At 41.0% G+C, this 17,073-nt stretch overlaps 1 protein-coding gene across 1 annotated transcript in view; it reads right to left on the bottom strand.

The window, feature by feature from the left end:
* Positions 1–17,073, bottom strand: part of Cdc123 (cell division cycle 123) — a 24,763-nt gene extending 7,690 nt beyond the window's left edge. The window contains exons 1-8 of the mRNA XM_048367528.1: positions 16,953–17,073; positions 12,419–12,490; positions 11,444–11,501; positions 11,178–11,210; positions 9,276–9,371; positions 8,638–8,744; positions 4,123–4,171; positions 1,029–1,104 (exon numbers count right to left, since the gene is read on the bottom strand). Coding sequence (XP_048223485.1) covers positions 1,029–1,104; positions 4,123–4,171; positions 8,638–8,744; positions 9,276–9,371; positions 11,178–11,210; positions 11,444–11,501; positions 12,419–12,490; positions 16,953–17,026 — 565 coding nt within the window. The 5' untranslated portion in view covers positions 17,027–17,073. The remainder of the gene's footprint in view (positions 1–1,028; positions 1,105–4,122; positions 4,172–8,637; positions 8,745–9,275; positions 9,372–11,177; positions 11,211–11,443; positions 11,502–12,418; positions 12,491–16,952) is intronic.

Here is a 17,073-nt window from a genome sequence, read left to right as displayed (position 1 = left end):
TTAAAAAGAAATTCACACTTTTCTTCACCAAGTATGTGCCATATTCGTGATGGATCTCAGAGGCAGGCTTTCCCTTGTCTGCACATGCTACTCTGCCTCCACAGGCCTGCTCTGTCAAGTCATGGGAAAGCAAACTTTCCTACTCAAAGGGACGCTAGCATTCCAGCCCACTGGAGGGACCGCTGCCTGGACTCCCTCCTTAATCACAGGGACAGAAACTTGGAAAGAACAATGTGTCTTCAATGCTTAACTTGCATAGGTCATAGCAAACAGAACAGTAATCTGATAGGAAAGAAAATGGGTGCCTATTAATCTTCTTTTTTTTTTCCACATACTTTCTTCTGCCAGATAGTAAATAGTACAATAATAATGGGGGGGATTTAAAAACTTGGTCTTTTATGGTACTTCCAACAGTGATGAAAGTGATGCTGTACTGGGAATAGCCCCACCTCTTCTTCTTTAGAACCCAGAGAGACATGATTCATTGTATCACACACACAGCATAATGTGGGGTTTTAATACATATGTAGAAAGGTAAAATTGGGATAAACACAGAATGGAATACAATTCAGCATGAAGAATGAAATCCTAACTGGTCCAGTGGCTCACACCTATAATCCAGGAGGCTGAGAGCCAGAGGACCAAGGTTCAAAGCCAGTCCAGGCCAAAAAAAAAAAAAAAAGTCTGCTAGATTCCAATTAACCAGCTAGTGCTGATTAGACTAGACGTGTAGCTCAAGTGCTAGAATGCTCGCCATGAGCAAGAAAACTAAGCAAGAGGACAAGGCCTTGAGTTCAAGTCCCAGCACGAACACATACATATATACATATACAAACCAGTTATACATAACAACAAAAAGACATCCACAACAGCATGGTTATATGGTTATTTTTTTTTCTTTCCAGCTGGGGCTACAGCTCAGTGGTAGAGTGCTTGTACACTGTACATGAAGCTGTGGGTTCAATCCCTAGCACCCCTCCCTTTTCCCCTGCCAAAAAAAGCAAAAGATGACTTCCAAGGGTACTCACCAATAAGCTTGTTTTCCTTGACAAAACATCGGAACTCAGCCCCAGGAATCAATTCACACCATTTCCGGAGAACAAGCTGTAGACAAAAAAAACAACAACAAAAAAAACTGTAATACAAACATGCAAGAAAGTCTAATAGGCAAGTTCATTCCAAGACTGTATCCTAATGACTGCCATTCCATTGGTTTTAACCACTGGCTGCTGGTAGCTCACGCCTGTAATCCCAGCTATTAAGGAGTCAAGAATCTGAAGATCAAGGTTTGAAGCCAGCCTAGGAAGATGAATTAGAGACTTTTATTTCCAATTAACCAGCAAAAAGCCAGAAAGGGAAGTGGAACTTAAGTGGTAGAGTGCCAGTCTTGAGCAGAAAAATAAAATTTAAAAAAAAAAACAAGCAAGAGTGCAAACCCCTGACTTCAAGTCCCAGTACCAGTTTAAAAAAAAAAAAGGCATGCAAAATATTTATGAAGAGCTAGATGTGGTGGCCTATGCCTGTAATCTCAGCATGGGAGAAGTCGAAACCAGAGGATTGACTCTGTCTCAACAACTTGGCGGGGGGGGGGGGGGGGGGTGCAGTACTTATGGAATTCATGAAGACAGAGGGTGCTTGTATGCACACACACTTCAAGAAAGGGAAGTTAAAAATCAAAATGTACACAGAAATGGAGGGACAAAGGCTAAACAAATGCAGTAGTGGTACTCACTACACACTGTTAAAAATGAACTATATATAACTGTGGGTGGGGATGGGAGGAAAAACTGGGAGTGAGAGAAAAAGGAGACATTCTCTTAAGTACATTAAGCCCAGTTTAAAGAGATGTTCTCTTTATCTGACTTACACGATTGTAATCCCTCTGTATATCACCTTTATGAGAATTTAAATTTTTTTAATGAAAGTGGTAAACTGAAGATATACTGAAGTTGGTAGGGTCCTCAACTTTTCTAGTATTTTAAATTATTTTTGGTAATAAAAATGTTTTCTTCTTTAAAAGAAACACAGTATGTCTTAGAAGTTAAAATGCACTGGTTTTAGTTTTCATTATTGTGAGCTCTTGGGTCAATCTTTTCATATACTACTTTTTATGAACCCAGTAATTAAATGAAGGTGTTCACAGTGAACTAGGAAAGAGTTCTTATTGATCATAAGCTGATGCTGGAGTATAGATCTGTAGTTTGGTGGCAGTGTCTCACATATACCCAGCACTGGGTTCTGTCTCCAGAACCACCACCAAAAATAAAATAAAATGTCAACTAGATCTTTACATGCTATTTGTGAGGTTTTGTTTGTTTATTTTTTCTTCATCTAATTTCATAGTGTAAGTCTATCCCCAGATCACTACACAGTCTTGTTTGTTTGTTTTGTTTTGTGCTAGTCCTCGGGCTTGACTCAGGGCCTGGGCACTGTCCCTTTTTGTGTTCAAGGCTAGCTCTACAACTTGAGCTATAACTCCACTTCTGGCTTTTTTGGTACTTACTTGGAGATAAGAGTCTCATAGACTTTCCTGTTGGTGCTGGCTTTGATCTGAGAGTCTCAGATCTCAGCCTCTGGAGTAGCTAGGATTGTAGGTATGAGCTGCAGCTACAGTCTTTTATAACATTGTTCATATGTATATAATGCATTGTATTGGTTGTTTTATTGACCTATCCCAGAAGCAACAACTCTGCCTTCCTACTTTGTACTGATGACACAAAAGGAGAAGGAAGAATAGTTTCTAACTGCACCACCTCTGTTGAGATGTCAAGATCTAATCACCAGCTAGCTGCACAAGAGGCTAAGATCTGAAGATCACAGTTCAAAGCCAGTCTGGGCAGGGAAATCCATGAGACTCTTACCTCCAATTAACCACCAAAATGCCAGAAGTAGAGCTTGGCTCAAGTGATAGATCAAAAACAGACTCAGGGATAGAACCAGACACTGAGTTCAAGCCCCAGTATTGGTACAAAAAGAATAAAAAACAAAACATAACAACAAAAAACAGACCCAATCACCCGTGACTTGTGATTTTATTTGCTCTTTGCTCTCCCATATCATCACCATGGTAGTACACAGGATTTAAAATCTGACTTTACGAGCTGGAAAGTGATATTCTTCAGGTAAATGAGTGGACAAGGTTGCAAGCAGAATCCTACCGCTGTCTGTGTGTATTTTTCAAACTGCATGCCTATGCTGTGAATTTCCAGGTTCACTCCTGGGAAGGCAGACAGGAAGCGGGGTGTTGGTGGCCCGAGGAGGGACAGAGGAGGCGGGCGGGCCCTGGAGTGGAGCCTTACTGTCAGTGTGCTGCAACTGCTTACTTATCAGTAAATCAAAATAACTATGGCTGTTTACACACATGCACCCACACCCAAGTACTAGCTTTTTGTCTGCTTGTCTTATTTTATTTTTCATTAGCTTACTTTAGTTCTATAGAGGTATCTGACTGTTACATTTCCACACACTTATAATACATTCCAATCAATCTCACCCTCTATCACACTCTCTTTTCCCCTTTGTTTTACTGTATTGTGTTTTGAGACAAGATCTTTCCATGTAACCCATAACTCACTATGTAGTTCAGACTGGCCTCCAACTCAAGAGTAACTTTGTTATTGTTGTTTTGGTTGTGCTGGGGATCAAACCAGTACCTTGCACTTAGTACATATTAAGCTGCATACAGTAAGGGGCTGTATCCTGAAACTTCCACATATAATCATTCATTCTATCTCTACACTCTTTCACATTTCCTCTTCTTCCTGCCTATAATAAATTTCTTAAATTCAAAAATTCAGAGGTTCTCAGACAAACTAACACACACACACACAAAAGACACTTCTTTTTCTTAGGAGTCCATAGCAATTTTTAGCTGGGTGTGGCGGTGTACACCTATAATTCCAGCACTGAAGCAGGAGGACCATGAGTTTGAGATCAGCTACACAATGCAGACATCCTTATCTCAAAGCATCATGGGCTAGAATGGTAGCACAGCCATAGAACACCTGCCTAGCATGCACAAAGTCCTGGTTTCAAGCTCTAGCACTGAAGGAGAAAAAAAAGTAGTGAATTTTTTCTTCATCCAGGATGGTCAATGTCAGGTAAGAGAAAAAGGTTGCTTACCTCATACTCCATACACGGATCTGGAGAATCATCCGTACAGTGAATAAACCTTTGGAAAGAAAAAAAAGGAAATTCAGATTTTTCTTTCAGTTGGCTGTTTAGGCATTTATATTGCTTACAGTTAACCCAAGAGTCAAGTTTTATTAAAAGCTCTTAGAAACAGGAGACTAATTCAAGTTCAATGAACACTTGCTAAGCTAAGATATTGTCTCATTTACCCCTCAATACAACATAACGAATGCTTATATAATCTGAAAAGTTTGAAAACCAACACAACACAAATGGAAAGTTCATATCCTTCATGTGACAGGTCACAGTCAAAATAGAGGTAGAATAAAACTATTAAACCAAAGTACCTTCTGTTTATGTCCATATCCTGTTACTATGAAACACGAATGTATTTCATGTTAGGGGATCCATCCCCAAGAACATATTGAACAACAGGCTCTTGGGAAAGTGAACTAACTTTTCCAGAGGATCTTAGCTGCCTCAACAGTAAATGCTAGATAACACTGAGTGAGTCTAAAGTTCCTTCTGCAACCAAACTTGCAGACAGCGTGTCGGCCTTTTGTTCTCCTTCTGCCTTTGCACTCACACAGACTCTCAGAGTATGCCGCTGCCTCTAGAATACATGCTTCAAAACAAGGGAAGGGCCAGTACGACCTAGATTGGTGTTTCAAAACAGAGCAGGCAGAGTCCAGGTCAGAGTTCCCAGACAGATGTATTTTGGAAGGGGAGACTATTCTGGAAGCACTAGCTCTAAAGCTGGGAGAGTGCAGGAGGGGCACGGGCAGCTCTGGGCCTCTGCTGGGGTCTCTCCACACTTGGGGAAGAGGATCAGGGATGCAGGAAGCCAGCTAGGTTCACCCAAAGCGCATGACATCACCCCAGGATTCAGTTCGCTGGCAAGTGCTAAGAGAGGGCCATTCTGCACCATACCTGGTGAACTTGTGGTTGAGAAAGGCAGATGGAAGAAATAAGTATGTCCCAACGTCCCAATCCCTTCTTTTCATAGTTCAGCGTAATCAAGCTTTATTTCAAAAGATTCCCTAGACACCCCCCCACCCCAACCTGGCCCCCTAGTTTAACAGCCTAAATTTTTAAATTAGTAAAAAATGCTAATGACTTTGAATGCTTTTTTATTTTTTTTTTATTTTTTATTTTTTTTTTTTTTTTTTTTTTTTTGCCAGTCCTGGGCCTTGGACTCCGGGCCTGAGCACTGTCCCTGGCTTCTTCCAGCTCAAGGCTAGCACTCTGCCACTTGAGCCACAGCGCCGCTTCTGGCCGTTTTCTGTATATGTGGTGCTGGGGAATCGAACCTAGGGCCTCGTGTACACGAGGCAGGCACTCTTGCCATTAGGCTATATCCCCAGCCCCTGAATGCTTTTTTAAAAAAGTATTTATCCTTGAAACATTTTTCTTCAGCCCCTTGAAGATTTCTAGAGGAAAGCTGTGCTGAAGAAAAAAATTAAAAATCCATGTCAGACACCAGTAACTTGTGCCTATAATGCTAGCTACTCAGGAGGCTGAGGTCTGTGCAGGAAAGTCCATGATATTCTTATCTCCAATTAACCACCAGAAAACCAAAAGTGGTAGAGCACTAGCCTTGACCATTAAAGCTCAGGGACAGCACTCTGGCCCTGAGTTTAAGCCCAGTGACCAAACTCATCCCCACACCTCCCCCCCATAAAAGGTCCAAAATATTGTGTGGTAACAGAATTATTCCTAACAGAAAAAAACTGTTTATGACACAACACATCTTTTGTAGGGTAGGAGGTAGGATCGAATCCAGGGCTTTATACAAACAAAGCAAGAACTCTCTCTACTCCTGACCTACATTCCAAGGAACATGGCAATTCATTTTTTTTTTTTTTGTCAGTTGTGAGGCTTGAACTTGGGGCCTGCACACTGTCCCTGAGCTCTTCAGCTCAAGGCTAGCATTTTCCACTTTGAACCACGGCACCACTTCTGGTTTTCTGGTGGTTAACTTGAAATAAGAGTCTTACGGACTTTCCTACTTGGTCTAGCTTTGAACTGCATTCGTCAGGTCTCAGTCTCCTGAGTAACTAGGATTACAGGTGTGAGCCACCTGACTCAAATTTACTTTAAAACTTAAGGTTTTAGCTTCTAATCAACCGATAGTTCAATACAATGATAAAACTGAACTGCCTGTATTTTCTCAATTTAAATATGTCAAAAGTGCAGAAGGGAGACAGAAAGAATGACAAGCAAATTAGAACAAACAAAATAATCCGACATTATCTTGATGGTCAATTTAGTAATAGAACTACTACCATTTTCAATTTCAAAAATGTGATTTTTAACCAGATGAGTACTCTATTGCAAACTTGATAATTAGGATAGTTTCTTATTAACATATTTTTTTAAGCAAGACTAAATGCATTTTTATAAATATCGATCTCAGTCCTTGGGTACTCCTCACCTTGCCACTTAAAAATGAGAAAATATTTTAGTACACTTGCAGTTTGCCATACTTTCAGGTAATCTTTAATGCTGACAGGTTTTAGAAGGCAGAACATATGCAGTCTAGGAGATTATTACACAAGGCTTTTCCTAAGATGATTATCCAGATGCACAATCCCCTTCCCGAAGGGGAGAGGACAGTGCTGAGCCATCGTGCAAAGTCCAAATGCAAAGTTCAACATTTTAGTGGCTCAGCTGAGTTACAGCAAGCAATCATTTAGATTTCTTTTACTTTCATTGCATTTACATTTTGAGGTAAACTATTTTTTTTTAAATCTCACTTCTAAAATTTTATCCTGAGTCCACACTAATTTAGAAGATTTCTTCAACTGAAATCTTCAAGAGGGTATCAACTGAAAGTCATTTTAAACCAAACTCCCTAATAAAGTGCCAGACTTTGAAGTCAGGCCCCACTTTACCACGTGAACCCCACTTTACCACGTGAACTTGAGATAAGCAGGCCCTGTGAGCAGACCCAGGACAAGCCCATTAGGGCCCAGTCCATCTAGAACTCTAACCGCTGGGAATGCTTAACTCTAACCACCCCTAGCATCGAACCCTGAGCCAATCAGATTTGTACCTGTATCCTAATCTTGCTTGCTTGAACACCTGATTGTTGTAACTTTGTTCTTTGTCTTTATAAGCCCTGTGTAATCACAGCTCGGGGCTCCCTCCTGACCTCCGCTGTGTCGGTGGGTAGGACGAGGCCTGAGTTGCAGCTCGCTTAAATAAAGCCTTGCCTTGCTTTTGCATTTCGGAATGTCTGAGTCTCGGTGGTCTTCTTGGTGGTGGTTTCACAACTTGGCACACCACTAATATTCAGGAGGTGGGCCCAGGAAGACTGCCTGGGCCCAGGAGCTTGAGTGACTTACTGAGACTCATCTCTTCCACAAACACAAATAAACAAAACAATTTTGGAAGGCTACCACATTGGGCCTCACACAAGAGAAATCCTAATTGTAAAGAAAAAAAGAAAGTTCAACTCATGTAAGGGGAAAAAAAAAGAGGTTTTGAAACAGAGAAAGCTTGAGCACCAAGGTTTTGGTGTTCTAACTCTTCTTGCTGTTCAGGAATTCAAAGATGCACGAAGGTGTCTCTATATACTAATCGGATCTCATTTTACAGAAGGTCTGCACGTAGATGAAGGCAAGTATGTTTATATTATACCTTGGCACTGACAGAGGTCTTTCAGTATGTATAGCTATTTGAACTCATGGGTGCCTTTCTATTCTTCTTTATTTTTTCTTTCTTTCTGGTGCCAGTCCGGGGGCTTGAACTCCAGGCTTGAGTACTCTCTCTGAAGCTTTTGTGCTCAAGGCTAGAACTATACCTCTTGAGCTACAACTCCACTTCTGGTCTTTTTGGTAGTTGATTATAGATAAGAGTCCCAGAGGCTTTACTTCCTGGGCTGGCTTTGAACCACAATCTTCAGATCTCAACCTCTGAGTAGCTAGGATTACAGGCATGAGCCACCACACCTTTTTTCTTTCTTCTTTGTGGATCTTGGGGCTTAAACTCTGGCCCTGGGCTCTGTCCTTGAGTGTTTGTGCTCAAGATTAGTGCTCTACCAGTTGAGCCACAGCTCCCACTTTCAGCTTTTTTAGTGGTTAACAGGAGATAGTCACCCTGACCTTCTTGAGTGGGCTGGCTTTGAACCATGATCCTCAGATCTCACTCTCCTGAGTAGTCAGGATTATAGGGGTGAGCCACAAACACCCGGCTGCCTTTCCATTCTTGTTTCGCAGTAGTTCCCCATTCGATTTCTCTATGATAAACATGTGTTCGTTTTATAATAAGAAAAACAATGTAAAATATTTAATGTGTACATATATTTTAAAAGTTCTTGACATATGGGAGATAGCCATTGTATAGATTTTACTGTAAGCTTTAGTAGGTTGTTTGGGAAACAAGAAATAGTTTTACAGTATGGGACTCTTGTTTATAATACTACCAGAAATAATAGAGTTTGACCGTGAGAAAAATGTGCACCAGCACTGGAATTTCTGGCATCGAGGAAGAAGACATACATACGGTTGCGTGAAGTCTCGAGTGATGAAATCAGAGCTCTTGAACAGTAGAAAGATGTCACTCAGGGTTCTGCACTTCAGGGAGCTATTCATGGCTATCCAGTAGGCATCCTAAACAATGAAGTCTAAGTTACTGTGCGGTCCACGTCATCTGTTATGAATGACATGGAATGCTACCACTCCAAGGACCACTGATGGTGGAAGATGAGGAGAATGAGACATCAAACTCCCAAAGCTAAAAGATGATGGCGGTAGAGCAGTCTCCACCACAACTCTCCAGAAATTAAAACAGCCTCTTTCTCTGTCCTCCTATTTGGGGAGAGTGGCAGCCAAACTCTTGGACTTGGGTGGTCTCAGGGGTTAAGACCATGTTTAGCAAATCTGGGAAGGAAATGGTGAGATACTTTTAATCATCACAACTTCAAACAGTGAAGTTATTGGACCTACATACAAAAAAGAAAGAATAGCAGCCATAATGCTTCAAGAAAGATGCATAAAATGAAGGCAGTTAATAAATAACATGTGGGATGAATTTCGGAATCCTATCACAGTCAGCACCATAAGAGGTGAGGCTGACTAAGGCAGAACAAACAGTGCTTCATAGACACAGAAAGCATAAAGGACACAGGCAGGTGGCCCTACCCTGGGGGCACTCCAGTTGAGCTTAGGAAAGACACTGCCTCCCAGCAAGTTGATGGCTTCCTGGACTTTTGTGGTGAATTCTGGAAACTCGGGGGCCTGCAGAGAAAGAAGAAATCATGGAATGAGTCAACACCATCACAGTAAACATGGAGAAGCGAATCCACATCTCAGAACACAAAGTACTATTCAAAGTCTGCACACAAATAAAGTGAGTAATAAAATGTGAAGCAGAAAGGGAAATAAAATGACAATCTATGAAACAATCGAAGCCCCACACATGTCGTCAGGCAAATGTCAGCCCACAGCCGGGGTGCGAGGACACAATGAATGATTCTTTCTGTACACTGACGTAAATCCAGTGTTTACGGGGTGAAAGGAGACAGCTAGAGTAACCCCTGTGCATGGAGTACGGGACTTAGGAATAACACCACACTTTCTTCCACCTTCCCTACACTGGGGATTTATCTCAGGGTCTAGAAGCACATCCCAGTCCTTTAGCTTTTAATTTTTCAGACAGACTCTTCTGCTTTGGCATGGGACAGCTACTACCTGCGGATCTTTCTACCTCTGCCTCCTGAACAGCTTGACTTAGGTATGACGTCTCATGCTTACAGGGGCACAGCCTTTGCATTTGTGGGAAGAGAATTGTGACAGGTCCTCAAAATGTTTCATAAGAAGGAAAAATAAACAGTGCAATAAATTTGTGTTTAAACACTGCTATTTCCAGACAAATTTTACATTTTGGATCGTTTGCTTGTTTTGTGGTACTGGTGTTTTTTTATTTTAATAAAGCCTTTATCAAAGTCTGAGGAGCTTTATCTATATTAAGAAATACATCAGGGGCTGGGGATATGGCCTAGTGGCAAGAGTGCTTGCCTTGTATACATGAGGCCCTGGGCTCGATTTCCCAGTACCAAATATACAGAAAACGGCCAGAAGTGGCGCTGTGGCTCAAGTGGCAGAGTGCTAGCCTTGAGCAAAAAGAAGCCAGGGACAGTGCTCAGGCCCTGAGTTCAAGGCCCAGGACTGGCCAAAAAAAAAAAAAAAAAAAAAAAAGGAAATACATCAGAGGGGAGAGTCATAACCTCGGATAACAGACGTCCTATTCAATTAGCATGTTTGTGGTCCTCAGGTTAATCCTCAGCACCAAAACAAACAAAAAAAAAAACACACCATTTTTTGCTTTGCTTAATCATTTCCAAGTCATTTTTATACTAAGTATTTTCATATATGCTGTATAAAAAATATTTTTATTACTAGCATACCTTAGCTTTAACAGCAGGGTTTCAATGTATCATTTCCTCACATGTATACAATGTGTCCCCATCAACCTCACCCCTCTAGTACTCTCTACCCTCTATCTGCTCTTCCCCTCTTCCTTCTGTGCTGATGCCAGAGTTTGAACTCGGCCTGGGCGCTGTCCCTTAGCTTTTTCACTCAAGGCTAGTCACCTACCACTTGAGCCACAGCTCTACTTCTGGCTTCTTTTTCTTTCCTTTTTCCCTGTGGTTAATTGGAGACAAGAACCTAATCAATTTTCTGCATGGGCTGGCTTTGAATTGTGATTCTCAGATCTCAGCCTCCTAAGTCTCTAGGATCACAGATGTGAGGCACTGGTGCTTAACCCGTTCACTGCTTCTTAAAAAGGGCCTCATTTTTCTATTTTCATGGATAAAAAAAAAAAAGCCAATACATCCAAACCCAAAGCATAACAACAACAAAAAGGCAAAGCATTAACTACATGCTTTACGTATTTCCCTTGTAATCAAAAAGGCAAGGCATTTTGGCCTGGTTTTTCAGAATAATAAATAATAGCCCAAAGACAAGTTGGTATTTCAGCAGGCATTACCCCTTGGGACTAACTGTGAGGCTGGCACGGTGCTGGTGCTGTTTTGCTCTTACCGTAAGTGTGGCTGTGTTTTCATCATCAGACCACTGCACAGAGAAAAGGACAGAAACAAAACATTCAGTTTCAATATTGAACTTGGATTCCAAAGGCAGTGTTCTGCCTAAAAATGATGCATCATTCCCTGAATACAATTTATGCCACGTAAAAATTAAGACTTGTGTGTCATTTCCTCACTTTATCAAAAAGATCTCTATGCCCAAATCAGTTCATAGACCACTTCCATTACCATAGTCTACAGAACACACTATTTTCTACCAACCTGTATTTCTTCAGCCTCATCATCACTGTTTGGCTGAGAAGGTGTTGGTGGATCTTCGCTAAAAAACATAAAGCAAAAATTAAGGGAGAAAAAGACCTGGTGCTATGTAGTTATAAGTTCAAACATACCATGTTTATTCAGAAAAACAGCCTTAGAACCAGAGAGCTATATAAGGCATTCACTTTTTGAGAAAGAATTTAAATATATGTTATATATTAATTCCATATATATTATATAATATATATGATTAATGACAGTATGCTACCAGAAGATAGTAGAATAAGATCCTTCTGTCTTCCCTACAAACACAGGAACCACCTGATCAGCTATAGAAGATGTGGAAGGGCCCATGACAGATCAACTGTAGAGGACAATACGCTGAGGAATAAAAATGAGACCTTTTGTAAAGATATGTTTGCAATAGACAATGAAGTTTTATTTTAAAAACTAAAGAGTGTCAGGAGGATATAAAATGCCCTGTCTACCTCTCTGTTAGCTTCAGAAGAAAATGGTATCACCAGCCAGGCATGGTGGTTTATGCCTATAACCTCAGGCAGATGCAGGAGAGTAACAAGTTCAAGATTAACAAGTTCCTGGGCTACATAGAGAAGCCCAGTCTTAAAGAAAAAAGGGGAAGGGGGGTTGTGGTAGATCACTATCTATCGTGGGCAAGGCCCTTGGGCTCTCTCCTAAGCACTATAAAAAATAAGAGAAGGGAGGGAGGGAGGGAGGGAGTAAGAAAGGCCCTTCTCTAACACAGAAATGAAAGAAAATCACTCAACTTGACAACTATTTGTTATTAGAGGGGGAAATACTCAATTTTGAAACTGTAAATTGAGCACTGACAGGAGCCTGGGACAAGGTCAGACAATAGTAGCCAAACTAACGTATTCATTTTGTATAACAAATGTTCAGATTTCATCATTACCTTTCGATGTGACAAAGTTTAAAGAATTTTGCTCTGATATACATTACCTTCCTGAAACCACCAGAGTTCCATCATCGAGTAAATAATCCTTCACATTCTGAGGAAGTGGAAGAATGACACTGAAAAACACACACCAAAACCAGGTATCATTCAAAAGACTAACTCCAGCAGATAAAAAAGGTCCATACCAGACTCACTTTTGAACTAGCTGTTCCCTTTATTTTAATATAAAGTGGAAAATATTAATGGAATGCATCTTGTAGCAGATAATCAGGAACAAGTAGAATATGACTAAAGATTGTAGTTGACATAATTACTACACTAATCTCCATGGCAAAGAAAGAAACAAAGACCCCAGATATATCCCAAGGATCAGGTGGGAATTATATAGAAAATCAGGTGGCTCTAGAGAATTCTGAGTTAGGTACAAGGATTCTGCCCTTTAAGAAGTTAAAGGGATGTAGCTCAGTGTTAGAGTCACAGATATCTAAAATGAATGCTATGATCATATTTTATGTTAAGGTGGCTACTTTCTAAGAAGTGAAAAGATTATAGTCTATTTTTGGAGAATACAACATCAAATTATAATGCACCTCACTTATCTACTAAACACATTTTTTTTTGTCACATAGCAAAAGGTTTTTGTAGGGCTGGGGATATAGCCTAGTGGTAAGAGTGCCTGCCTCGGATACACGAGGCCCTAGGTTCGATTCCCCAGCACCACATATACAGAAAACGGCCAGAAGCGGCGCTGTGGCTCAAGTGGCAGAGTGCTAGCCTTGAGCGGGAAGAAGCCAGGGACAGTGCTCAGGCCCTGAGTCCAAGGCCAGGACTGGCCAAAAAAATAATAATAATAAATAAATAAATCTATTCAACTTTGTTTTAAAGCATGTCCATTGTCTGATCACAAATGAGCCTTTCCAAATAATTAACTCTTAAAATCTAAGTGTAGTGAAACTAAGATTCTTAAAAATGAAAGTTCTTGAAATAATTCCAATATTATGGCTTAAAAGCTTGACAATTTACATATACACAAGTTATGATTCTAAACCAATTATGTGATTCAATTAGAACCATAAAGCTGATCACTTCTGTATATGCTAATTATCCTCAAAATATGAAGCATTACAGATACTAAATTTAACATAATACAATTCTGTCTAAATTATTTCATTGCCTCCATATTTCATTCTGGTTTAAGATATCCACTAAACCAACAGTATTATCCCAAAAAATTAGAAGTGATTTTAAGAGATTTGAACTTCACCTTGTTGGGGCCCTGAGAAATGTTAGCAAGATGTGAGTCTATAGGTTTCCAGGGAATTTTCATCAGCACAGTGAGAGCTGATAGGACCCTCTCTCTCATTATGCTAACAGCATCTTAAGTTCTCAGATCACAGACTCCAGTGTCCGTGTCCCTTGATTTTAGGTTACCCTAACTTTCAACTCTGACTTCAATCTAGACTCTTCCTTGAGGTTTCACTGTCCCTTGACTAGACTCATAACATTTGGTTATTGTTTGACTTCCCTGTGATTTATTTTTGCATATTCTTCCATTTGGCAGGTGGACAACTCATAGAAGTGATACAATGGTAGATTCTGCAAAATTCACATGAATCATCCAGTTGCACAGTCATGTTTCTAAGGCATCTTAATGACATCATCTTGTACCTGCATTAAAGCCAAAGAGGACATTGAAGCCTCTGAGGGGGCAGAGGTATAAAAGGAAGGGAAAAGCAGTACAATGTGATAGGTATTGTGTGATGCCCAGATATAGCAAGTGCTAATAAAGAGAAATGAAATATGCCTTTAAAAGGGGGGGGGCATAAACAAGCCAGCACTACCCACACTTTACATAGAATTCAGGAGGCTGACAAAGAAAGCCAGGAGGTAGGGGAGAACCCAACGAAGCCCATGTGGCAGGTAAGAGAATTAAGTGACAAAGTAGCCATTATAGCAAGCCAATATAATTGTATGTATACAGATAAATTGCTTCAAATGGAATTTCAGACATAAAGAGGCTTTTAAAAGATCATTCAACATAATCTTTACATTTTAGGGGAAATAGATTTAGAAGGAAATCTAATTAAATTGGCTGGATCTGAGTCAAAGTCCTAAAACTTGTCAAAAAATAAATTCATATAATCATCTCTGAATTGTATTGCATAAATACCAAATACGAATGCTGAGTCAATAATGAGAACATGGTCTCTCTCGGTATTAAAGTTTCTGGCAGTCACCACAGAACTCTACCTGACTGTCCTGGGTTGTAGAGGGGGTCCTACCCTATGTGAGGTTCAGTGACATCATCATCACAGAACTAAATAGACTGAAGAAATGGTTTAAAAGCAGAAAAACAGTACAGTTTCAGGCAACATTGAAGTAATGCCAGGAAATCCCATCTGTTAGTTTCTTTTTCAATCTTAGCTTCTTCTATGTGCTATACATTTTAAGAGAACTAAAGTTATTTTGTTTTAGTGAGGCTTTTAATAAATACAAAATGTAACTAGTAATATTTCTGTGTGTTTACTCTGTGCTAGACAAAAGGTATAAATGTTTTGTCTCAAGCAATGTCTGTAGCAAATCCTATTATTTCCTTAATTTTCCAAATGAGATTAGAGATATTAAGTAATTTACTGAAAATGCTGATGGGAGTGTTGTAGGAAGCAGAGCTAATTCCATCTTGATGAGGGAAACATGGTAGGAGATGTTGGGGGCAGTAGATTAGGTCAATGTGACCCCAAAATTCTGCTTCTGTAAATGGCTTGCTTAACTTGTTTGTTGCTTGCTCTACCTCCTGCGTCAACCTCCTACATCTGCAAACTTATTGCATGCTCTACCCCCTGCATCAAGCCCCTACCTCTGTGCTACACGTTTACCTTTATAAACCCCAATTTGAGAACTGCTTGGGGTCACGGTGGCAGCTCCTGAGTCTACACTGTGTCCTTGGCCGGTCAGCCGGCTTGTCACTGGCGTAGTTTCAGCTCCCGAGTCTGTGCTGCATCCCTGGCCAGTCAGTTTGCTTTATGCTTCCCCAATAAATCTATCTTTTTGCTTGAGACTGTCTCTGAGTGGTGTACTCGTGAATGGGGAATCCCCTCCCTCGAACCTCCATAACATTTCTAACCCCTTAGCAGAAAGAGAATTCAGAGCCAGACAGATGGCTTTAACTTCAGTCTCTTAACCATTATATTCTTATACTGTTCAAGACAAAGAAAAACTGCACCCAGGCTACCAAAGATAGCTGCATAGAGACCAAATACCAGTTTTAGGATTTTTTCCCCATATACAATGGGCCTTGTGGTACAGAACTGTAATCCCAGCAGTTAGGAGTCTGAGGCCGTAAGATCTGGAGTTTGAAGACAGCCTGGGGTACCTTGTGAGTTCTAGGCCAGTCTAGGCTACACAGGGTGATCTCATCTCAAAATAACAACAACAAGAACAACAATCTTCAGTGCAAAAATGTTGCAAGTTCAAAAACATACTTTCTATCACACCAACACAAAAGAAACTGCCGCAACAAAAGTAGACCCAGAGTCTACCTTCAATTATGCAAACTTGGAATATGGGCTAGGAAAATAACTTGTCATAAGAAATAATAGCAGCGGCTGCTGGGCTCTTATTTATTTATTCATTTATTTATTTATTTGTATGAGTTCAGTCATCTTCATCCTACAAAGATCATCTTTCTTTCCGACTCTAAATGCCATTAAACACTGTGAATAACCAGAAGCAAATTCTATTTTTGAATAACAGGGTGGAAAGAAATAATCTTTTTTTTTTTGTTTTTTGTCCCAGACGGGGACTCAAACTTGGTACCTGACACTTTGACTCATTGGCTAGCTAGCGCTCTACTAACTGTGCCATGCCTCCAACCCCTCTAATAATCAGCATCCTAAAATAGGACATAATAAAATGACTGGGATGGTTGAAGTTCATGTAAGTGACAACCCAGAAAATCTTAACCATGGTTACCCCTTTGACCTATCCTGTTAATGACTGAAAGTCTACCCTTCCATCATGCTTCAGACGATGCGATTCCTCTCTAAGGCTGGAGAGTCTCCAGGCTGCCTAGCTCGAATTACCTTGAGCAATGGGACAAAGGATGAAAGTTAATCCTCTACCTATCCTGAAAACCCAGGGCAGACGCCTAGCTCTAGACCAGAGAACTAGGAAACAAACACTCTTCTACTCTTTTTTTTTTTTTTTTCAGATAAATTGCTTCCTCTTAGAGCCCAGGCTCGGCAGAATTCAGCTGTCACCAGGGGGGTGATGGGGGGGCCAAGCCCAGGAGGCCCCAGTTCTCCGATCGCCCTGCGCCTCTGGCAATCCCAAAAGTAATGAAAGCGAAGTCCTAGGCCTTCCTTCAGGTTATAATTCGCTCCTCGAAGCATGGCCTTCCCTCCCCCCCCCCCCGCCCCCATCGACAGCCAGCACTGACCTCCCTCATTACTGTGGCACCTCGGACCCACGATCCCAGGCAGTCCTTCAAGGCCTGCAATGGGGGTGCGGGGAGCAGCATTCGCCCCGGCCCCGCTGTTCCCTTCCGCCAGCCGCCCCGACGAACTCCCCGCGCTTTACCTCTTGATGGTAAGGCTGCGGAAGAGCGGGTACCACGCGGAGAACTGACAGTGCAGCACCTGCTCCTTCTTCATCCTCCCGCCGCCGCCTGGGTGCCAGCACAATCCCGGAACTCTAGATT

This window comes from Perognathus longimembris, chromosome 18 (assembly GCF_023159225.1).
Source record: "Perognathus longimembris pacificus isolate PPM17 chromosome 18, ASM2315922v1, whole genome shotgun sequence".
In the NCBI taxonomy this organism is placed as follows: Eukaryota; Metazoa; Chordata; class Mammalia; order Rodentia; family Heteromyidae; genus Perognathus; species Perognathus longimembris.
This window is presented reverse-complemented; position numbering and strand designations above follow the sequence as displayed.